This window comes from Myotis lucifugus, unplaced genomic scaffold (assembly GCF_000147115.1).
Source record: "Myotis lucifugus unplaced genomic scaffold, Myoluc2.0 scaffold_52, whole genome shotgun sequence".
NCBI classification, from domain to species: Eukaryota; Metazoa; Chordata; class Mammalia; order Chiroptera; family Vespertilionidae; genus Myotis; species Myotis lucifugus.
Genome location: NW_005871100.1, coordinates 6,114,674 through 6,140,003, shown reverse-complemented (window position 1 = coordinate 6,140,003; position 25,330 = coordinate 6,114,674). Strand labels below are relative to the sequence as shown.

General features: G+C 42.6%; 1 protein-coding gene across 1 annotated transcript in view; it reads right to left on the bottom strand.

Moving 5' to 3' along the window:
* The window catches only part of IGF2BP3 (insulin like growth factor 2 mRNA binding protein 3), a 68,795-nt gene that overhangs the window by 2,184 nt on the left and 41,281 nt on the right, over nt 1–25,330 (bottom strand). The window contains exons 5-13 of the mRNA XM_006088828.3: nt 24,248–24,529; nt 20,246–20,380; nt 18,220–18,342; nt 15,974–16,109; nt 14,418–14,543; nt 3,504–3,620; nt 2,802–2,876; nt 1,450–1,581; nt 662–775 (exon numbers count right to left, since the gene is read on the bottom strand). Coding sequence (XP_006088890.1) covers nt 662–775; nt 1,450–1,581; nt 2,802–2,876; nt 3,504–3,620; nt 14,418–14,543; nt 15,974–16,109; nt 18,220–18,342; nt 20,246–20,380; nt 24,248–24,529 — 1,240 coding nt within the window. The remainder of the gene's footprint in view (nt 1–661; nt 776–1,449; nt 1,582–2,801; nt 2,877–3,503; nt 3,621–14,417; nt 14,544–15,973; nt 16,110–18,219; nt 18,343–20,245; nt 20,381–24,247; nt 24,530–25,330) is intronic.

Below are 25,330 nucleotides of genomic sequence, written 5' to 3'. Positions count from 1 at the left end.
TAAAAGTGTTTCCAGGCCATTAGTGGAATTAAATCTGGCAAAAAGTGAGCTGGTCCTTGGGCCTGAGGCAATTCCATTTATTTTAACATCCGAATTCCCTGTTATAACATCTCTTGCCACCTATAAGCTAGAACAGGGGTCCTCAAACTACGGCCCATGGGCCACATGCGGCCCGCCGAAAACATTTATCCGGCCCGCCGGGTGTTTTTGCCTCCGCTGCCTGTCCTGCTTAGCAGCCGACTCGTCCCGGGCCCGCAGTGCACAAGTGTGGAATGTCTGAGGGACAGTGAACTGGCCCCCTGTTTAAAAAGTTTGAGGACCTCTGAGCTAGAACGAAGTGTTGTCTTGGAGCCTGTGGTACATTTAAGAAAAAACTTTTGTTAATAGTAATAATGCAGTGGCTCATCTCTTTAGTTCTTCTCACTTGTCCATTTTTAACTTAGCTATGAGATCACAGTAGACCCAGCCTAGAGTCCTATCAAAGTGTGTTCTTCAGTCTTTTTTCTATCCCGAATTCTGTACCCCCTGAAATTAAACCAACTCATTTGAAAATATAAATCAATTAAAAAAAATTTTTTTAAGTGTTTGGTACCCACAGGAAAATTGTTTCCATTTGGGAAAAAAGCATTAGAGCTTGCGTATCACATCAGAGCCCACTTGCCTGGCAAGCATAGAAGTGACCAGTTATTTTGACCACCACTTGATCATTCTCATCAGGCGTTTGGTCACGAGGGACAACAACTTCTGCACTAGATAAATTCTGGAGCTCATTCACCTGAAAAAGATAAATACAAATCATGTTAAGTTTTGTTTTGTTTTTGTTACCATTTCCTGAGCAGTTACTATGCCAAACACTAGCTATGGCTTTACAAATTTCACCCAATCCAGTAATGATTCTGTACAGTTAGTAATATTGTCCCCATTGCAAGATGATGAAAACTAAGGCTTAGCTAGGAAAGAAACTGCGTTGCCCAAAGTTACACAAGTGAACGACAGAACCAAATTCAAACCCTGAGAGTCTGCTTCCAAAGTGTACGCTTTCAATCACTTCAAAATTGTAAATAGCTTTGAAAATGACTTAGTTACATGCATTAAAACTGGGAAACAATTTTCGGTTATAGAGTTACAAGTTATAAAAGATGAAATTTAAAAAAATTTTTCTCATGTCACTGTGCAATAAAAATTAAAAGCTGAGTTATGTCAACAGAAAAATGCTGAATGCCCCTTATAAATGAGTTTTCTCACACAAAGTGGTCTGAAAGAGAGGCATTACTTTCACCAGTAGCTGACACCAACACTCAGGAGGAACAAAAGACAGTCTTCTCCGAACCTTGGCCCAGATGGTCCTGCTTTTTATAAATTAGCCAAAATTCAGGGACTTGGAACTCCTAAGTACCTTTCAACGCTCTCCCTTTCATACCACTGCACAGGTTTTGCTGAAGTACTTGCCGTTTTGCCTCCTTTTCCAATAACTCTGCCAGCAGCAAAGGATGGCACTCTGATATGAGCTTCAAGTTTCACCTCTTCTTTAGGACTAACAAAGTTTTCTTCTTTAATTTTTCCATAAATTCTTCCCTGAGCCTACAGATGAGAACATGGCCAATGAATCAGTGTTATTCACGTAGGAGACAAAAAGTTCTTTAACATTAAAGATTGCCCAAGTCTACGGAATAGTCCTTTGCCAGTGATACGTCTGCATTTGATAGACTGAAGACTGCATAAGAGACTGAGAAGTTAGGAGGCCCGAGAAAAGGTTGACGGTAACTGCATGTCATAGATGAGTCAATTGAATGTTGATGAAAGAATGAACCCTATTCTTTACACAACAGTTAAAGGCATTTGCTCTCCATCTGAAAGGTAAAACCTCTCCTCCAGGCAATAAGTAATTATATCTTTCTGAGCAGAAGAGACTAGGGAAGAACTACAGAGCCAGCTGTGCTAGGCTCACAGGAAGCCAGCTCTTGTCTAAATGGGCCAGTGAGAAACCTGCTGAGAGAAATAGTTTGTTTTTTCCTCTTAACCAGATGGTTTCTACTTTGAATAAGACTATAAAAAGTTAACATATACTTCTGATATTTACAGTTAGCACATCCTGTCACCTACTGCATACAACTAGAAGTTACACATAAGAAATTTCCCCTATGGTGTATAACCATTAATTTGCTCTGCTTTGTACCAAAGGAAAAAAGTCAGAGTTAAGTTTAATTGGACAAGAGTAATTAGAGAGATGATGAACTGGGGCTAACAGTTAATCCACGGAAAAGAGGAAAAGACATTTTAATTCAAGTTTATGGCTTCTCAGGGACAAGGAAAATTTGAGAACAAGTTTTCCAAGGCATATTAACCAGGCAGGTTTGTAAATTTCAGTATTAAGGGCTCACCTTCACATATGATAACGAGGCTTTGAGCAAATTCTCTTTCGGAAGACAGGTAAATCCAAAACCACTACAGAACTCTCAAAATTAAAACAAAGGCTTTGGTTTGTTTCTACTCTTTTTTTTTTCTTCAATTTAATTTATTGGGGTTACATTGGTCAGAAAAATTATGTTTCAAGTATACAATTCTACTAATTTTTATAAGATTGTATGTGTGCCAAACTGACCACAGTGGCTGGCAAGCAAGATCTCAAATTGCTCCTCTACTCTGTTCTTAGTCTTAGAAATTTCCATCGAGAAATTGTTTCTACTGAGTATTAGAAATACATTGAAGGGAGAAGCCAGGTTAGTGTTCCTGAAAAGAAGGCTTTCATATTCTCCACATCCATTCATTTGCTCCCTGTGCACAGACTCCAGAGCACATACCTTGAACTGGGCCTCCGGTGGCCCGGTTATAATCACCATCCTCACTTTCGCATCTGGGGCTTCAGCTGGAGCAATCTGGAACAGACCCATCAAGGGGTTATGACAGAAAGGTGACACAAACCAGCCTGACATTTGCACCTGACTTAGTGATACGTAGAAAGCCTTCCAGAAGGAAGTTATGAAGAGGTAATAAGTAATGTGGGTTTATTAGTTATTGCTCCTGCCACACACTTGTCCTTACATTATGCCTGGTCCTAATGTAAAAGTCCGTTTGCAGTCCCTCCACTAATCCTCACTACATCCTGACGAGGTATTGCCTCTATACATATGGGCGGACGGAAGGCTGGAGCAGTTGCATTACCTGGCCCATGATCACACAGCTAATAGAGCTGGAGGGAGAGCTGGGTCTGTATCTCCACCGCCCATGCCCCTATCACTACACCATTGCTACTCAGAGTGTAGTCTTTGGTCCTCATGCATCAGAGCTCCCCAAGTGTCTTGTGTGAGCAGGAAACTGATAAATTCATAAATTTAGACAACTGGTAAATTCCCTCCAAGTATCGCACTGAGTACCATATGAAGTAAAGTAAACTCAGGACAGACTCTACCTTCAATTCCAAGTATGAGGTGTCAAGAAGACTCATGTTTCTGTAACTGACTGTATTTAAAGCTCCAGGGCAGCCACAGTTGGCAGAACAGTACCTTAATAGAAGCTCCTGCAAAGCGAGAAAGCTGTTTGATGTGCTGCCCCTGCTTGCCAATAATGGCACCGACAGATAAGGCTGGGATAAACAGATGAACAGTCTCCGTTTCTGATTGCTGTCGGGAAAGAAACACAGGACATTCATGCTTGTTGCATACAATCAGGCTATTATCGGTGGCATAGGGACGGGGGCTTCGCATACAGCAGGAATATCGGGACAGTTGGAAAACCACCGCAGTAAACTGACATGAGTTTACCTAACACGTCGCGAAGATCTTATTTATATGCTCATCCTGAAAGCACTTGCATCTAAATTATCACTTCTGTACACAATTTTCTTTAAAATGTCACCAAATTATAGATTTAAAAGTTATATAAATGTTATAAAGTTTAAATATATTGCAATAGAGGCACAGATTATATTTACAATGAAGATTCCCCCATCACTATATCCAAGGAAGATTCTAACAAGTAAATGAAGTTATGGGAATAAAATCACATCACAGAAAAGTCAAGAAAAAAATCCACTGTTCCTTCACCTTAACCTGACAGTTATTGCATTATATCTGAGGATACTACTTTAAAGACCTTCACCTGGCCAGGTGGTTCAGTTGGTTAGAGCGTTGTCCCATATACCAAAAAAAGGTTGTGGGTTTGATTCCTGGTCCTGGCACATAGGATCCCTGGTAGGCGTGTACAGGAGGCAACCAATCAATGTGTCTCTCTCACATTGATGTCTCTCTTCCCCCCACCCCTTCCATTCTCTTAAAAAAAAAAAAAAGAAAAGAAAATACATACTCGGGTGAGGATTAACAAAAAATAAAAATCAATTTAAAAAAAACATGACCTGGCTGATGTGGCTCAGCTGGTTGGAGTGTCATCCCATGCAACAGAAGATCGTGGGTTCAATTCCCAATCAGGGCACATACCTAGGTTGCGGGTTCCACCTCCAGATGGGGCGTGTACAGAAGGCAACCAATCAATGTATCTCTCATGTCTATGTATATATCTTCAAGTGAGCATTAAAATAAATACCTTCATAAAGTCTGGTTTCCAATTTTTCACTAATTCATGTAAAAATCTTTAAACATAAATCTTGTGCCCTTGTACAAATGCTTCTAAAATTTTATGTAATAGAAATGCTGTATCAGAGCATAACTATTTAAAACTGACAGATATTTCCAAATTCTCATGCTAATAAATGTATCTTGCAGTCAGTATATTAGGGGGGTATTTTAGTTTAAACCATGCCTTTCACACTTAGGAAAAACACAGCAATGTATGATTCTAGACCCCACACCTAGTTTTCTACAAATGAAAATCATCTTAACTCTGCTTATCTTGAGTTTGTTCCTTTATAGCCTCACCATGTACCTCATATTTCCTGTAAGAGAACCTAAAGTTCAACTCCAGGAAATATTCTTACTAAAAACCACTGGATTTTTCTCTGAGTACTGGATTTTGTTTCTTCAGCATCTGTCTAAATAGACGCACTATATTCTTTATAGCTTGGTATTTCTTTGGTATTCCCTATGTTCCCAGGATGTCATAACACACACAACACAGTTGTCAGCTAAATGAAGTCTTTTTTTGTAGCTCTAGAGCAGTGGTTCTCAACCTTCTGGCCCTTTAAATACAGTTCCTCATGTTGTGACCCAACCATAATATTATTTTCCTTGGTACTTCATAACTGTAATGTTGCTACTGTTAGGAATCGTAATGTAAATATCTGATATGAAGGATGGTCTTAGGCGACCCCTGCGAAAGGGTCGTTCAACCGCCAAAAGGGTCGCAATCCCACAGTTTGAGAACCGCTGCTCTAGAGCATTCTTAGAATAAACATCAGAAGACTGCCTTATCACTAAACTTTTTTTTTTTTTTTTTAAATCACTGCTGAAACCGGTTTGGCTCAGTGGATAGAGCGTCGGCCTGCGGACTGAAGGGTCCCAGGTTCGATTCCGGTCAAGGGCATGTACCTGGGTTGCGGGCACATCCCCAGTAGGAGATGTGCAGGAGGCAGCTAGCTGATTGATGTTTCTCTCTCATCGATGTTTCTGACTCTCTATCTCTCTCCCTTCCTCTCTGTAAAAAATCAATAAAATATATTTTTTTAAAAAAAATCACAACTCTTGCCTGTGGAGGTTTGTAATAGGGGCTTGTCCTGCACAGCTTGGTCAGGTGACTACTATTGCTATCCATCAGTGAAGAACACCAAATAAAATTACTTCATCACTATTTCTAAGTCATAAGAACCATGTCTTTTTTCGGAAAGCACCATACCTCAGCCTACCAGTGTGTTATGCAGTTAGCATACGCCATTTATTCTTGAGGGACCCTTTAATGCCTATCGTATTTTAGACCAACTGAATTAATGCTGACACTGACCATAAACTGTGTTCAATGTCAGCATCTATTACCAGCATTCTCCCGGTGCATGAGATGACACTCAACCAACTGAGGGAGACACTGGCCAGGACTTAACCAATTTTTCTTTTTTTTAAATAAAGCTAGGATCTAAAAATTTGTGTCACTGAGAACATCCATATCATGTTCTTTTGAATTATTTACTTTTTGAGGGGAGAGGAGTTTAAATGATCAGCCTAAATCTAAGGTGTAACTTGCCCAGATCTGTCCCACTGTATTTTGCTGTGACTATAATTATTTGTTTTATGGGCCTTGTTCCAGTAAGATTTTATGCTGCTTACAAAGTACACATAACCTAAAAAGTTAAAACAAAGGTGAAGAAATAAGAGCATAGGGACCTAACAGAAGAGATAAGATGAAGCCAGAAATGCTAGTACACAAATTCGACTCTCAGCTTCTTAGCAGCTAATTAAGAGAAGAAAAAAAAAATCAGTTGCATGATTTACCATGTCTATAAGAGAAAAACTTCATTTGCTTAGTAAACACTACTTTTCCTGTGACTAATCCTGGAGAGCGACTTATGAATGTCCTCAGAGGATGCAGGTAACAGGCATCATCCTTTGAGCGTGAGACCAGCCAGCAGAGCTCCAGCATGTCTCAGCCTGGAAAGTACTGAAGACCGCTGCTCGGAGGCAAAGACAATGTCGTCAAAACTCAAAGGCTGAACAAAAGGTAAATCATCTCTCCGCAAGTCATGGAAGGTATCTATGCATTTGTTTTGTTGAGGTGGTGGGAGTTTAAGAGAAAAGTTGTGTAAAGTTTGGAAAAGGAATGGTGGTCAGTAGAGAAGGTCCAAAGGATCAAAACCGAAGAGTAAGAAGGGGCAAAGACCTGAAGAAAGAATCAGTATGTAGACAGAAATGTGTTCTGCACAGGGATGAAAACAGCAGCAGAACCTGTCAAATATAAAAGGCATCCCAGGGAAGCAGACTGAGCACCCCAGGAGGTGGTGCCCAGTCTGACAGTGACGTGTCCTCTTGGCACCGTAATAAAACGTTGACTCATCAGATGTCTTGATGAAGACATTTCTGAACATCGCCCAGTACCCTTTGCTCCAATTCCATATCCACCAGGCATCTCCCTGACCCTAAATTATTTTTAAAGGAAATTTTCCTCTGAGACTATAAGGACCTCACATAAACATCCTGCCCCCTTGACAATCATGACACTGGCTCTCTGGTACAAAGCAGTCTTACGTGGGATTCAGCATCCTAAGCCATGTTTTCAGGACTCGGGCCGTAAGATAAGCAGATAACTTCATGTTTACTTACAAAACTAAAACCAGAACAATGGGTATGATAAGCCTCTTCCACCTGTGAATTCGTCTCTTGAGATGGAGCTTGAAAAAACTCATCAGCATTGCCCTTGCTCTTACACACACTGCCTTTAAGTTAATGTTAGCTGCATTATCTCGGACCCTTTTTCCTAAACCTTCAGAGGTGAAGGATATTCACAGGACACAAGCTGCTTCCCAGTGGATTTCTGCCAGATGCCTATCGGCAGAACTTCCTTTGGAGTTGTTGGCAGACTCTGTGTTAGAGCTTAAAAAAACAAAAGAACAAAGCTGCTCAACTGAAAGTTTGCATAACTGGTGCAGTCTGCCCATGAGTAATTCCTAATCATCTATGATACAAGAATGAGCAAACAGTAAGGTTAAGTGTATTTACTTTGTGGGGAACAGAACCTAAGACATGACAAAGGCATGGAGACGTGCATGCCAGCCAACAAGAGCAGCCTGCAGGAACCTGGAGGAACGCCAGTGTTTTCCTTGGGCTTGTAAAATAGATACTTCTGGGTTTCTTTGTTTTGTTTGAATGGATTTTGGTCTGGAACTGGAATTGAGTTTACTCAACTCCATGACCTAAAAAGAGTATTGAAATCTTAAAAAAAAAGGGGGGTGGGGGGGGCAAAGAAACTTTCCCCCCAGAAGAAGTTATCAGGGCCTCTTGGAGGTAATTTATGTGTGCAAGGAATTATTTACTTTGAAATTGTTTACTGACGAAAGAGCTGTACCCATAGCAAGAAATCCTCAGAAGGACTAAGAGATTCCACCAAACAGTCATCTGATCTAAAAATTCCTTTCAACTCATATTTTGTTTCTTGAAGAGCACCTTAAACTAGCTAAGACCTAAGGAACTGCTCACCTTTCTTGCCTCTTCCATAAGCAGGAAGTTAGCAATTTTAAGATGATGCTATTATTTGGAGACTTTTGGGAAGACTCCAAAGGCACTACCAAAATTAAGACAACAGCACTTGATCTAACTTCTGCCAACCCCAAAGCAAGCTGCCAACACTGTCAAGCTATGGATGTTGCTGTGTGGGTGACGCTGTGTGCCAACTCCAGCTCTTGCTCTGCTCACTAGCTGCCAATTGCCTCTTCCCTACTGTTTGAGCATTTCTGAAAGGAGCATTTCCTGTCATTTATAAACTCGAAGTTTGCCAATTAAGTACTGCATGAGCCAGCTGCTAGGCGGAACTGCAGACTTTTTGTCTGTTGGAGGAACCAACTCCATGGCTCTATGGGAATAATCAACCTGGCAGGTTCCAAGGAGAAGAGTATGAACAGAGGCAAGGAATTTATCCAAAGACAAGCTGCATCCATTCTATCATGTTACAAAGCAGAAGTGAGGAAACGGAGGGGGGAAAGAAAATGAACCAACTGTAAAAGAAAGAGGAAGCACTACATAAAAAGTCAGATTCTTTGAAACATTTTGTCATCAAAACCTATTCCTTGCCAGGCAATATACACTTGAAGTAAAAGCAGAGATGTACTGCTAACTACAGGGCATCAAGGAGCAGCAGGCTTCTCCACAGCAGTGGTGGCTCATGGCTGTGGTAAATGCCTGCCGCCTTTCACTCTAGCCTGCGTTTAAAAAATATCCCAGACCTTCCATATTATGTTCTTCAGAAGAAGAAAAACGAAGCCAAAGGGAATAAAAGGACTGCAGGAAGCAATGGCAAGCAAAAAGATAAAACTTTGGTAAATTTCACTATTGCCTTTAAAAACAGTAGTCGGTGTATTTGTTTCAAAAAGTGGTGACCACTTAGTGATTTGGGTTTAGAAAAAGAACAGTCTACTAATAATACAGTAAAGGCATAGCTATTCCAACTAAGTATTCCTCCCCCGTGAAGTTGTATCCTAAAACAAAACTGACAAGGAATTGTTCTCTCAAACGTTAAGCCAAAAAATTCCCTGACAGTTATTTGGAAGTAGACTTTACATTAATTGGTATCCAGAGACAGTAAGATTCTCTGAAAATGGTGTTTTCCCTTTATTCGATGAAAATAATCTGCAGGAGTGGAACTAGAACATGGAATTTTCTCCTCCAGAATTAATTTAGTCTCCTGGTTTGGGGGGAGGGGCGGGTAGAGCGGTGGGAGGACCTTAAAAGTTTACCTCCTCCCTTCCAAGCGCTGAGAGATCCCTTTAACATGCCATACTGCTAAGTCCAGGATGCAAATAGCCATCCCTGACACCTGCTCATCTCTTTAGTTGTAGACTCAGTTTCCCAGCTTCTCTTGGAGGTTGAAATGGACAGGTATTATGTTCTAGCTAGCAAACAGGACACCAATGGACGTGTGGAAAGCTACCTTCAGGCAGCCTCTTTAAATGAGGTGACTTCAAATTCTGATCCTTCATCCTTGCTGGCTGGAATCAGACTCAATGGTTGGAGCCTGAGCGATCACCCTGGACCAGGAGACGGTGTGCTAAGCCAACAGGCGGCCGGCCCTAGATGATATAGCAGAACTACCACCAGAACTACTTGGATTATCTGCCCTCCGACTCTTCTCTTAAAAAAGGAAAAATTCATTTTAACTACATTTTTTTCACTCCAAACACACAGCCAAACTAATCCCGATGATATAGCATGCCAAAATCTAGAAGCATGAAAACAGACATATGGCAGCATCCCACAGACAGCTTTGGCCTGGTAGTTGCCTATGGGTTGGAATGACAGGTGGTGAGAGAAAAGGGGGGGCGTGGGGTGGGAAGTTTTCTCACTATGCTCTAAAGTAAAGCCTCAAACAAGTTAGAAAGAGGGACATATGAGTGGTGTGTTTATGCTTATCCTAAATATTGTCTCCCATGCATTAGTCTTGATAGGAGATACACTTTTCCAACATTTAAGTCCACCCTCCACAGACTAGTAAACATTCTTTCCAGAACAGCAGTTCCTGACAATGAATGGGCAACAAAAAGCTCCTGAGGACCCTTACAAAACCACAAGCTCTGAGCCTCCATTTACTCCGACTGAGATTCTGATTCATTTAAGTCCAAGGTGGGGCACAGTTAAGAAACAGGGCAGCTGTTGTGAGTTAACCTTGGCTACACAGGGGAGTCATCTATGGCGTTTTCCAAAATAATAATGCCTAGGTCTCACCTCCACTCCCTACCCTGTGCCTGGGGAAGGGGGGGATTCTAATTCAAAAGGTCTGGGAAGTTCTAATGTAATTAACAAAAACACATACACACACCCTTAACATATGGATCAGAGGAAGCTGTATTTCATAGAAGACTGTCAACTAATGAATGTAAAAGAAGACATTAAGGCAGTCACATGCTTTGGGCAAATGTCAGCAATGGATATTCAACCCACTGCTGTGAAAGACACACAATCCCAAAGTACTACTGATTACTTCTTAATCACAATTGGGAAAGGTATTTTTATAATGAAAAAAATCAAACAGACCTGGCCTTGATCATATGATCAAACTTAACATGACCAATAATGAGACACTGACATCACTTGTTTCCCATTGGGACAAGATATTCCTGCCTCAATAAAAGGTCTAATCTGAGGCAGTCAATCAAATCCAAATTAGGAGATATTCTCTAAAACCATTAGCCTGGATTTGTCAATACCAAAAGGAAGAAAAAAGCGAGGCACTGAAGGTGAGTACTGTTAAAAAAAGGGTGGGACTAAAGATATGACAATTAAATGCAATGCATGATCCTTGATTGGGTTCTTTATTGAAAAGAGATATAGAGAACATTGTTGGGGTAACTATGGAAATTTAGACATGGCCTGCATGTTAAATAGTGTTCTGTCAAATTTCTGAAGAGTGATGATGATATTGTAGTTAACATCAAGGAGAATGTACTTGAGGAGGAAAGTTCAAAATAGTGCGATGTTCTCATTAATAATCACCTATAATGACAAAGTTTGTAAAAATATATACCAAATATATGAGAGGACTGTCCACAGATGTGCTTGTGAGAGGAAAAGGCAATTGCAAAAGCAAAGATTTCTTCCATTTTGAAGAAAAAGGTCGATTACAAAAATACATCTCCTTTCCATTTTCTACTTCTATGGCTAATTCCTGACACATTCTTTGAGGTCCAAGATGAATAGAGAGATGAGTTAGCAGTAGGTGACAATCTATAGAAAAACCACAAGATCACACTCATCTTCGGCAAACACATGCAATATATACACAATCTGTCAACCTTCCCAGCTGGGTAGACAGATTTGCCTTTCTTCTTAGCACTTAATGTGCTAGGTGGTACCTGGTACACCAATGTCATCAGAAATGTTCGGTTCAAAGTTGGGGATTCCATGTTATCACTGCCTAGAATACACGTAGAGTAAAACGCCCATTGGAATTTTTCAGAGAACATGGGTTGCTAAGACTCCACATTTTATCCCTTTAAGAGTGAGAATGTCTTTTCCGGCCCTTGAACCACCAGGCCATACGGGTTCTGAGCTCTTGCCCTCTGAAGTGTTTGTGCCTTCCGGCTGGCAGCCTCTGCATCTTTTCCTGTTCTCATTGGCTGCTTCTAATTGCACCTACTTGGTTTTTTCAATATATATGTATATTATTTTTATTTGTATTGATTTCAGAGAGAAAGGGAGCGGAGAGAGAGAGCTAGAAACATCAATAATGAGAATCATTGATCAGCTGCCTCCTGCATGCCCCCTACTGGGGATCGAGCCCGTAACCCAGGCATATGCACGTGACCGGAATCAAACCCAGGACCCTTCAGTCCGCAGGCTGATGATGCTCTATCCACTGAGCAAAACTGGCTAGGGCAGCACCTACTTGATTTTGTTTTAAAGTCTCAGGAGAACCAAAGACCACAATTTAAAAAAGATCATTGACCTCCTTCTCCCATTCTTAAAATTGCTACTCGTTTAAGTCACTCAGACATTTCAAATTATAAAAGTGCTTCAGAAGTGTAAGTTCTTAATATGATCTCCCTCCTCTTAAAACAATTTTTTAACAACATAGAAACCCAATACACAAAACTATATAATCAGAAAACGGATTACATCCAACGAATATTCATATTCTTTTATTTGAATGCTTAAAAAATAGATACCTAGCAATTAAATTTAGGAATTCTTGCTACTGAAGTATAGATGATGATGATGTCCAAGAATGTTCTGACATGCTACCACTCGTAGTATGAAAGGCTTTACTGACTGGAACATGACATGCAACCAGCAGAGAGAAACAGAATGAGGAACAGAGAAGTTAGGTGACTTACCCAAACAGAAAGCTGGTTAGGGCAACTAGCAGAAGTGGAGGTTAGAGGAGAGCTTCTGCAACATAGAGTTACTTTGAATCGGCTCCTAGTAGCTTTCAATAAATGTAATTTTATACAGAACTGTCAGGGACACATCTGCCCTAACCTCAGCCATATGACAAATGCACCTTTTTGTAGTCAAGATTGTAGGAAGCCTATCAGAGGTAAGTCCATATACTCTCAAATTCCCACTCCAACTTTTCACATTATTGAATTCTTTAAACACTAGAAGTGTGTGACCTAAAAAAAGAGCCTTTCGAGATTACTCATCTAGTTCAGTTTCTTCACTGTTCAGGTTAGAAGAACCCAAAGCGAAGAAGAGACTGACCTATGGTGACACCAACCCAGGGCAGAGCTGGGCTAGACCTGGGCTTTCACCTGCAGGGCTCCTTCCCCTACCCCGGTTAACATCAAGGTCAAATACATCAGCTACTTCCACCACCTTTGGCTGTAGTGGACAGTTTCACTTAAGGCACAGTGAGTCTGTTCACACGACATGGAGCTGGGACTCTGAGGCCTATCCTTAGATTGATGGACTTTGTCATACTGTTTCCAAGCCCAAACATGTGGGAGTGGCAGATAAGTTGCAGGGAAGATGCAAATGCTGCTGACAGTCAAGGCAGAAACACACCCTAAGAAGAAAGCAAAAGATACGCACACCCAACAGTGGAGGTTTCAGGGAATTCCATTCTTAAAGAGAAAATATGGACAACCTCAGCGACCTGTGTTCTCTGTAGAATACCAGTGGCATTTCACTCTACACATATTCTAGGCAGAGTGATAGTGGAACCCCCAACCTATTTCACCCAGACATGTCTCTGAATTAGCACAGGAGATACCACTCAAAACGTTATATGATAAAAAGAAAGCCAAACAGGAAGGGAGAGATACAAAAACAAAAGCATGAAGGAAGACCCTAGAACGTTGTTAATTTTATTTCACATGATTGTCTACCCCCAATTATAATTGATAATATAAATTACTTTCAAAAAGAATTATTGGATAAGGTGTCTACTATGCTGCAATTATTTTCATACTATCACTGGTCTCCTCTTTCTGACCTCAGGAAAAATGCCATTCTTAAAAAGCAAATAAAAAAATAAGGTTTATTTCTTAACTAGAGGCCCGGTGCACAAAATTCGTGCACTGGAGGGGGGGGGGGTCCCCTCAGCCCAGCCTGCACTCTCTAGCAGTCTGGGAGCCCTCGGGGATGTCTGACTGATGGGGAGCAGGCCTAAGCTGTCAGGCGTACATCCTTAGCGCTGCCGTGGAGACAGGAGAGGCTCCCGCCACCTTCGCTGCTCTCGCTAGCAGTGAGCCTGGCTTCTGGCTGAGCAGTGCTCCCCCTGTGTGAGCACACTGACCACCAGGGGGCAGCTCCTGTGTTGAGCATCTGCCCCTTGGTGGTCAGTGCACATCAAAGTGACTGGTCATTTCGCCATTCGGTCAATTTGCATATTAGCCTTTTATTATATAGGATAACCTGTTTACAAAATAAAAGCTATTTAACATTTGCACACAAAACTGAGTTCATAGTTTTAAAAAGTACAAACACTCAAAATGAAAAAGTCCAGTTTTTACTGATCTTCCAAAGCAATTAACTTCCAGATAAAGTTAAAGATGAAGGAAGACTTTTAAAAATCCTTTACTTTAATATTTAAAAATAAGTAACCTCTTCCCCCCTCTGCAAAGTCTCAAACTTTTGACCTTTGAAAGCGCATGCTGACAACTGTGCCGGCCACCCCAAAGCCCCAGTAATAAGTCCTGTGTCTACAAGGAACAGAAAAGATAGTCCTATTGACTGGAACCAGAAAGCATGTGCTGGCTCTACACTAATTCCAGATCACATGGGAACCAGGTTTTACATTGAGATTTCCCCCAAACAGCTCACATCACACCACTCAAAGGCAGCAATGCTCCCCCACTCAACCATAAAGAAAGCCGAGGCGCATCGTCTTACCTCAAACTGTGGGTAAGGGGGAGTCATGGCTGCAGGGGGCCCTGAGGTGGGAGGTGGCATCCCTGAAGTGGGCGGGAACAGACCCAAGGCATTCAGGTTTAACCCAGGAATTAAATGTGCTTGAAGCTGCAATGGTAAAATTAAAAAGATCATGTATAAGTGAGTATACATGACAATATTCAGATTGTGACCTCTTGTCTAGTTAAAATCATCTGACACAAAAATTTTAGAACAAAGCAGATGTTTCCTGTGACCACACTTGAGCAGATAGTTTATATCTGTTTATATTCTTGGTATTTAAAATCCGTGTGCTTGTTTGCCGCCTCCTTGATCTGAAGCCACACGGAGTTTCTCAGGGCAGGGACGCAGCCTTCCTGTCCTTCAGGGCAGCTCGCAGAGCTCAAAGACGCACCGTATACTGTAGCACAAGGTACAGGCAGACAAAACCGTGCACCCGTTGAAGAAGTAAGCGAACAAGATTTGTTCACTGAAAAGCAAACCAGATATAGAGAACGAGCTATTAAGAGATCTTTACTTCCAGATAAAATTTGGAGTCATGGGTCTAAAGGCCTAAAACAAAGTCAAGGCCTTTGGAAATCAGGTCCTCTGCATGTAGCTCCCACAACTAAACTTACCCTGGAAGGGGCATTTGTTTTGGTTTCATTTATAAGGGCTGAGGAAGTGAGGTGGAGATCAGAGCTGAGGCTTGTGCGTACTTGAGAATCCTTTTAAAAGGCCTATAGAGTTGGATTTACTCCCAGTTAACTCGCACATTTGGATGAGCAGTGACAAAGTGAAGGTAGGAAGGCAGTCAAGTGGACTAAAGTGATTAGCATTCTAAGCTCCCCTCACAAAGGTGATAACATCTTTACATTTCCCTTCTGTTAGGTGTAATGTTTCAGATGACAGGCCCAATTGAGGACAATCTTTTTTTCAATCATTTACGTTAAAATTGAAGATGAACTTTACAAATGTTACATCGTGAGCACCATTCCATCCATTAAGGAACGTCAACAATTCACTATGTTCTAGTCGCTACACAGATTATTTTTATCTCCAAGGAACCAAGTTTTAAATTTATATTCATAACAGTAGTTTTACATGCACTGTTATCTACTGTAATTCTAACAGGCATGCAATGTAGGTACAGATGAGGAAACGGATGCTCAGAAAGACCAAATTAAGTTGTCCAAGAAAACAGAGCTGCAGTTAATACACAGGTGAACTGGAATTCAAACACAATTCACATACCTCTACTGTACTAATTTCCTTCAAATTAACGTTGTGCAGGAGATAATAACCTTTTTAAGGAAAGTATTAGTCTTACCTCACAGATAAGGGAGCTAAGTCTCAAAGACTAAATACTTTGCCAAAATCACAGAGATAGCCAAGCCTACTGTCAGAGCCCATGTTTTCCAGGGCACTTCCCTGTGGTGCTAAAAACCAATGAGAACCTAATCTAATGACAACACCATTAAAGAAATCAATATTAATGCAATTGAAAATATCTTTTAACTTCATCAAAATAAAGACACGCCCTTGGTATTAAAACTAACATTCATAGAAGCAATATCGTTTTCATAAGACTCCCTGATTTTCTTCATTATCTCTTCCTCAGCTTTGGCACATGTTTCCACGCTGCCTTTCACTGTGATGGTGCGCTCCGGATTATACAGCGTCAATTCCTGCAATCTGCAGATTGAAAACGGAGGAAGAGAAAGAGAACGGAAATTATGGGAGGAAGATAGTAGTAACAGTTCAGCCACAGATGGCAATTAACACCCAAATGAGGGGGCTGGCGAGTTGTAAAAGTGGGCGGTTAGACATGATGAAAAAGGAGTGAGCCTCAAAAGACACAAATCCAAGAACTGTAAAGTCAGAGGAGAGAAAACACTTCCCCTCCCACCTTCTCAATAAAAATCCCTGGGTGCACGTAGTTCAATTAAATTCATGGTTTAAACACAGTGTGCTTCTTAGCCACTTAAGGTTGAACCACTTTCATAATTTACCAGTAAAATGTAAAGTACATGATTGGAAGGATATAGTTTTAGCAGAAACCAAGAACCAGATGCACATAACCTTTAATGAGTATGTTCCCAGTCTGCACTGACCAGTTCTAGGCATAAGTGGCATTCTCCAGCAACTGCATTTTCTGGGTCACCAGGCAAAGAATAAGCATGGAAATGTTTCAAAAGGCAAGCCAGAGTTCACATGTATATACTTCCTCTTTGCCAGTAAGCTTAGAATTTAGATAAAGTACGCTGGAGGAAATCATGTAACTCAACCCATCTTTTTATTTTGTTTTTTACTTTTTAATTTTATGTTTTATTTTTCAAAACATTTTTCAATCCATTTTGACTACATAAATTTTTTTAAAAGGGTCCCTGGATGACCATTTAGAAAAGTAAAAAATGAGAATGCTGCAGCAATATTCAGAAACTCCCTGCTCGACCCAGGTCCTGCTGAAGCTTCCAAGCCTTCCGATGATATGAGGCATCGACGCCTGAGCCAGTCCCATGGAAAGTAAGGACGCAGAGTGGGAGGATATGGCCTATTGGTACGGCTCTCCTTCAGATTCCCAGAGTTACAATTCTCATTTTCACGACTAGCAGAATACCGTATGCTAAACTTGAGACAGATGAACAGGGTATTATTCCTTTTTTTCTCCAACTTGCTAAAAATGTAAACATCGACATACTACTTGTCTTAGACTGTTTAACGAAGAAGTGTCTTTCTCATCTCCATTTTCAACCCACCTTGCCCCTGCCAAGCTTTTATATTACAATTTTCAAAATAGCTGCTTCTAGAATAGCTTTTAAGATCTTCCCCCCACTTAAAACCCTCCCTTTTCTGAGCATAAACATCAAGACAGGGTAGGATCATGCATTATATTTACCACTTAGTGGTTTTTTAATTTCTTGACAGTCAGGCAGGACCGTCCTCCTCCCTTTCCACCTCCTGCTTTGAGAGCTCCCTGCTACACACACCCAGTGCTCAGCTCTCCTTAGTCCATCCGCCTCTTCCCACCTTATCTTTTTTCTGATACTCAGATGGGAACTAGGCACAGTCACGCTCAGAAAAAGGAAAACCTCTCCAAATCATTCCAGAGCCTGTGGCCCCAGGTGTGGCCCCAGCCTCCAGGATGACCCCTCCCCACACTGAATAGCAAGAGCGGCTGCGACTTCTGAGGCTGTGTTATGAAGACACTGCCGCTTCCGTCCTGCTCTCGGATCATTCACACTGGCAGGAGGCAGCCCTGGCAGGAGACAGCTGCCGTGTCTCGTGTCCCAGGGACACCCGAGCAACCTGTGGAGCGGCCCCTGTGGTGAGGAGCTGAGGCCTCACACCACCAGCCAGCACTGACTTGCCGGCAACATGAGAGCTGAGCAGTACCACAGCCGAGCTGCTCCTGAATCCCTGACCCACAGAGACTTGGTGACCCACAAGCCTTTCCCACTGTCATAAGCTCTCATACGCTGGGATATTGTCTTACACACCCATGGGTAATAACCTGGGTTCTCTCTAGGCACTTGGGGAATATAGGTCAGCAAACGTGACCAACGCCAGCTAGGAAATACAAATGTACAGCTTTCGTGCCCCTGCCTCTTTGGTGGGATGAGAGAATCTTTCGATGTGGGTTAGAGACAGACAGCAGGCAGTGGACTGAGTTTGAGAAACGAAGTATAAACAGGGCGGTGCTGGCTGGCTCGGTCAGATGGGACAGGCTATGCTTAACATGAAACTCCAGTGAAACACAGCGCTTGAAATTTTCTTATTCAAAAGCAAGCAAGGCAGCACTTACGGAGATATCGTGATTTTAGTGTCTGTGTCTTGCTCGATTTTTTTAAGATTTCTTCCTTCCTTACCAATAAGACGGCCTACAAAGTTATTATGGGCTAAAATCTTCAAGGGAAGCTCTTCTGTGCTGTAAATAAATACAAAAAAAAAAAAGGCCATGAAATCGGGGCAAGTAACCCTGCTCTCGGGGAAAAAGAGAATATTTGTTCATTAAACATTTACTTCCTACCCACCACTTAGGAAGCATGATGCCAGGAGAGTTTGAACTGCCGACCATCAGCCACATTCTAGCCATGCGTGAACAGGGGGTAAAATCATTAATATGTATCTGGATAGAAGTTAATTTTTAAAAACGGTTTCCTTTTATTCATCACAGGGACTACCTTCCAATGATGGATTCTGTTTAGCTTTGAAAACAGCTCCTACTCAAATTCCTGTTCCTAAATCCCCAACTCCAGAACACAGTGAACAAATGCAAATAGTATGATTTTAGTATAAATGTTAAACTCCATACCTGGCAACACAGGCACAGTTTAGACAAGGAAACAAGGAACTCAGTGGTGTTACACTCTGGGGAAGAGTGTGAGGGCGGGGGGCGGGGGGCGGTCCACATTTCATTTGCACCTTTCTGAATTTCCCAAACACATACCATTGTTTGTTTGTTTTATTTTTTAAATATATTTTATTGATTTTTTAAGGGAGAGGGATAGAGAGTTAGAAACATGGATGGGAGAGAAACATCGATCAGCTGCCTTCTGCACACCTCCTACTGGGGATGTGCCCGCAACCAAGGTACATGCCCTCGACCGGAATCGAACCTGGGACCCTTGAGTCCGCAGGCCGACGCTCTATCCACTGAGCCAAACTGGTTAGGGCCACATACCATTGTTTACAAACGTCATTGGGCCTGGCTGGTGTGGCTCAGTGGTTGAGCATTGACCTCTGAACCAGGAGGTCATGTCGTAATTCCAGTCAGGGCACATGCCCAGGGTTCGAGCTCAATCCCCAGTAGGGGGCATGCAGGAGGCAGCTGATCAATGATTCTCACTGATGTTTCTACCTCTCTCTCCCTCATTTCCTCTTTCTGAAATCAATAAAAATATATGTATTAAAATTGTTTTAAAATAAAAAAATAAAAACATGCCCTAGCCAGTTTGGCTCAGTGGATAGAGCGTTGGCCTGCGGACTGAAGGGTCCCAGGTTTGATTCTGGCCAAGGGCACATACCCAGGTTGCGAGCTCAATCCCCAGTGTATGGCGTGCAGGAGGCAGCCAATCAATGATTCTCTCATCTATCTCCCATCTCTCTCTCTCCCTTCCTCTCTGAGATCAATAACAATATATTTTAAATAAATAAATAAAAACACCATTGGGGTTTTGGGTGGTGGGCCTTTTCTTTATTGTTCTCTATACCAAAAAAAAAAAAAAAGAATTAGAATCTTATAATATAGCACCATATAACTAACCTTATAACTAAAATATATTTAATATATTTAAAGGTCCCTACAAATTAAATGCTGTATTAGGTCCCAGGCTAACTCCAGCACCTTACTCTGGATTCTGTTCTATACCCAGCACTGCGCTGAAGACTGAATGTAGCACAAAACCCAACCTCCATTCAAAGTTCCTGTGGGAAAGATAGTTAAGACTTCCAACCTGGAATATCCAAATAAATCCCCTGCTTATCTCAGCACAGGATTAGGGTTCCCACTCAGGGAGCTCAAAGCCACGGCATGAGGACTTGGGCCCTGAGGTGGGTAAATCCAGGGGTGCTCCTGGACCCCAGGTGGGCTTATGTCCCCCAGCCACCTTCTACAGCTGGACTGTCCTCACTAATGCCACTCACCCCACAGCCAAACACAAAGGAAAATATGTTAAGGACCTAGGCTTTACACCAAATCAACAAGCCAACCCCCGGGCCTCCTGGGGCAGCAGCTCCCGGGGTTTGTTGGCAATCCCCAAGAACCGTGTCAATTCAAAGCAAAACAGCACGGACATCAACCTTTCCACGGGTTCATCCTCATTACTCACAATTTTATGTCTTGGGCCTCCTTATGCATAATCTCCAGAATAGACTTACAAGCCGCAGAGGTGCCTTCCGGGGTAGAGAGGATAGTAATGGACTTCTCAGCAGCGCCTGCGTTCTCTTTACGGTGGACATCGATCCTTAGGGTGCGTGAAAGGAGAGGAAAGCGAGGCTGTGAGGCACGCATTCAGAGCTTTACAATGACCACACCCAAGTCAGAGCTCTGGGCAAGAGATGAGTCACTTCCCTCAAGAGCATAAGCTCCCGATACACTGTCAACGGATGCCTTAGAGATGGATTTTAATTCCGGGAACACTCCCCTCTCTCCTCACTCTGACCCAGCAGGGACCTGGTTTCATTCTGCCCAAGCTGCACCTGCTTCAGGCTCCCTTTCCGATGGCACAGAACAAGCGTCTCCCATCGGAGCGCCTCGTCCAGACAAAGGTTTTCTTCTCTGCTCGGAACCACACAGGACCTGGACCGCATGCCAAGAGGGCGGAGCTGGAGTCCCACAAACCAGACGGAACTCTTACTCCATGGTTTGCTCTCGCTGTCCATCGGATGAGCACATTTCACTCGCCCGTTTCCTTTTGCAAAGCTCACCCTGTATTTTGCCTCCTTCACAGAGGAAAGTCCACAACAAAACCTGAAGAGAAGGCAATTCAACTTCAAAGAAAAGCAAATGGCCAATTAATGCAATGTGTCAAACCTCACCAGTAATTATATACACACCAGTTAAAATAAGGTGTATTTTCTTCCAGACCTGCAATTATTGTGAGAGATAAAATTAAGTATTGGCAAGAGGACGGGGACGCTGGGCACACCCACACTTTTGGTGGGAATGTAGAACACCCTTGCAGGACCTATCAAAGCTAGAAAGCTTATCAACTGTGACTCAAGAATTCTACTTCTTGTAACACCTCCGGAGGCCGTCCCTCAGGCGTGTCGAGAGCGTTTTCACCGTCAGCACTGCTGTGGCGAAAGGGAAACTCTCTGCTGTGGAAACTGTCCTGCACACTGCAGTGCTCAGCAGCATCCCTGGCTCAACCCACCAGATGCCTTAGCTCATCCCTCGTCCAGTTGTGCTGACCAACAATGTCTCCAGACACTGCACGTGTCCACGGGGCCGAGCGGGTCACCCTGGGTGAAAACCACCAGCACAGAAACGTTCACTGCAGCATGATTTGTAGCAGAAAGAACATTGGGATTATCTTTAAAAGCTCACCAGGAAGAGATGATTAAATAGGAGTATATCCGACCTAGGGGGGTGGGTAGGGGCTGGGAGGAGGAGGATGGAGGGGGGAAGATGGGAGATATCTGTAATACTATCAACAATAAAAAAATATAATTTAAAAAAAAAGAAAAACTTCAGCATCAGGTAAATTAAACAAACAAACAAATAAATAATGAATGTATATCCGTATCAGAGAGACGTTTAAAAACATGTGGTATAATTACAAATATCAACATTATGAGAGTCCCTGACCTTCTGTGAAAAAATACAATTCATACCATAAGATTTCTCCTTTAAAGCTATACTTGTTAGTAGATACCAGGAACAAATCCTATAAAGATACAACCCCAACTTAACAATGGCTACCATAAGGGGTGACATGAAGGGTCACCTCTTTTTTTTGTTTTTTTTCTCATTTGCATACGTCTTCATTTTGAATTAAATACAAAAATAAGTCTGCTGTTGTTGAAAAGATACAAGAAAGAAAATCAACCATCCAAAAAACGGGGTTCAGTGAAAATGAGACCTTCGTGAGTCCTTCTGGCCCCTCAGACACTAGAAGACAACGAGCTGTGCAATTCCCCGTTGTGAGAACGGCCACTTCACCTTGCCAGTAAAATCGAGGTTTGGATTTCATTTTCCTAAATGTTGGCTGAAAACTGAAGACATATTTCAGAAGCAAAACCTATTGCTAAAAATAAGGGCAATGCAGAAATGAAACAAGTAAGAGCTAACTCGAAATAACTAATTAAAACAGCGCCTTAGACAGCAGTCTCCATCTCAGGCACCATTTTTCCAGCCACTATTTCAGAAATCTCCAGTCACCTCCAGCATTGCTTATCTTCTCGGAGGGGACACAGCAGACTCCCTCCTTCCAGGGCACGTCCGCCCGCTCACTGTGCTTGGGGTCACTAGACTCTGATCCTCAGAGAGAAGGTAACCCTCTGCGGCCCTGCCAGAAGCAGAGGACCCGGTAACGACTAGTTTCAATGGCAAGAATTAACTGAATCCACTGGATGTAACAAAAACTGCTTCCCTTCCCTCTCCATCCGCCATCTTCCTGCCTTAAATAAAACAGCTCAGTTTAAAGAAGCTCTTTCCTCTGACAAGGAAATGAATAGCATTAAAAGGAACCCTTCTAATCTGCCATGTGATGAGGAAGGAAAACCATTTCATAATGAGTTTCTGCAGGTAATGCTGAATCAAGGAAAGCAAGAAGCCCTTCCATTTTAAGATTAAAACCAGGCAAACTGAACATTAAAACTGATCTAGGCCCTGGCCGGTTTAGCTCAGTGGACAGAGCGTCGACACATGGACTGAAGGGTCCTGGGTTCAATTCCCGTCAAGGCTTACACCTCGGTTGCAGGCTTGATCCCCATCCCTGGTTGGGGCAAGTGTCGGAGGCAACCAATCGATGTGTCTCTCTCATTCTCTCTAAAAAAATTCAATGTAACGTATCCTCAGGTTAGGATTTAAAAACAAACAAACAAAATACTGATCTAGGCTATGGTACCACTGTCTTCCCATCTCATACATGATGAGGTCAAGGCCATTGATTCTGCACAAAGGTACCCAACACCATACACCTCCTGCTTCAAAGCAGAGACAGCAGGATCAGCCATCACTCTGCAGGTGGAGTGGGTCCCCCACCATCACAAAACCCAGTTCTCTGTGGTTCTGCAGGAACAAGCAGCAGTTAGCTCAATGCAGGCACGGTGCCTACAATGAATATGGATGTCCTCTGAAGCTGCTGGAGCCAACTCAGCACCGCAGTTGCACTTCCAGGAAAAGGCTCTCCTGAATTCCTTGGACCACATGAAATGGAATCAATGTCCTTACTAAATTTAAAAAACAAAATAATCCGCAGCCATCTCGTACCTGGCCCCAGGCCATTCCCCGGGCGCTTGGCACAGAGCGACTGACCCCAGCGAGGTCTGTGTGCAGCCGCTTCTCCCTCGTACACTTGGCTCTTCGGAAAACAGGGCAGCAGCACCCCAGGAAGTGCCCGGAAGCACTGCCCAGAACCAGGGTGGGGACAGGCCCATCTCCCAGCTTCTCAGGGTCAAAATAGCCACATACAGTATCACAGGTTGGTCAATAAGGCAAAGCAACTAATACACGATGCAGGGGAGTCACATTTCACTCATCTGCCAAATACGAGAACCTTTCACATATCAGGCAACCTGCTCAGCACAGTGGTAGATCATCACACACAGCTCTGCTTGCTGCTCCTGAAAAGTTAGCTCCAGGGTTTGGCCAAGAATCACCAAGTCCCTTCAAATCTGCAAGTTAAAACTCCCAACCAAGATGCTGAAGAACGAGCCATCCCAGCTACAGGGCATATTCATGGGATAAATTTGGACCATAGGCTGGATGATTCTTTACTCAAGTAAAGCAAGACCGAAAAACTACCTCTATCCTGGACCCAGAAAATTACTTCCAAAAACAAAAAGGTAGGTATCGCCGGGGGTTACCTACCAGAGAATAACCTAGAAGCTGCCCTTCTGTTTGCCAGGATCTTTCACATCGCAAGTGGATTAGGTATCATTTGCTTTCCATTAACATGTGAAAATTTGAGATTCCCTTTGAGACTGATATTTAGTCCCGTATTTGTATAAAATAAACACTAAGATATCAAAGTCACAAGGTTTTGCCAGATTCCCAAGTACTGGAAGGGATCATGACCACGTTCACAAGACCAAGTACCATACAACACCCTGTAACTAAGATTCGGGGGAAACAGTACCGCCCACCACACACTCGGAATACTCACTTAGATTGAGTCTGTTTGGTGATGTTCCGAATGGTGGCACCTTCTTTTCCTATAATGGCTCCAACGAACTGGGTGGGGACTAGCAGGCGTAGAGGCAGGTCACAGGGTTTCTGCTTGGACACCGATCCTGGAGAGCCCTGTCTTGATGAGCCCCTCTGCCCAAACCCGCGGCGGCCTCGGGGCTGCTGCGAAGCGTTCTGCTGGGAGGCCATCTCGTCCGGGATGTAGGCCACTTTCAACGTGAAGTTCTCCAGCTGGAATCCATTCAGTTTGTCTAACGCTCTGAAAGTTGACAAGGAGCAAGGGTGGGAAGAGAAATCGAACTTTATAATAAACCCTTCAGCAAAGCAATACCTATATCTCCTCCACTCAGGATCATTGGCTCAAAATCTTCTGAATAAAAAGCCACAGAACAGGTAACCCAGAGCAACTTAACACCTTAACACCCTAACACCCCACCCCACCACACACACACACACACACACACACACACACACACACGGGAAAAAAACCTGACAAGTTTCCAAAGGGAACATATTTGTCATCTAATGAAAAATAGAAAAAATTTGTCAAAATTCACATACATTACATCAGTGTCGGGTGTACACATAAGGACTCGATAGTTGCATATAATGTGAATGATCACATCTGTCTGGCTAACATCTGTCATCGCACATAGTTACAGAATGTTTTTTTCTTGTGATGAGAATTTTAAGATCTCTCTCAGGAACTTTCAAATATGCAATACAGTTGTATTAACTCCAGTTAACAGGCTGTGCATCACACCCTCATGATCTACTTGTTTTATAACCGGAAGTGAGTACCTTTGCTCCCTCACCCATTTACCCACTGCTTATCTCAGATACCCACCAATCTAATCTATGAACTTGTGTTTGTTTGGGTGTGTGTGTGACTGGCTTTTTTTTAGACTCTACATGTGAGACCATATTGTGCTTATCTTTTTCTGTCTGACCTCTTCCTGACTTATCTCACTTAACATAACATCCTCAAGGCCCATCCACGTTACTGCATTGCCAGGATTTCATTCCTTTTCATGGCTGAATGCTATTCCATTGTGTGTAT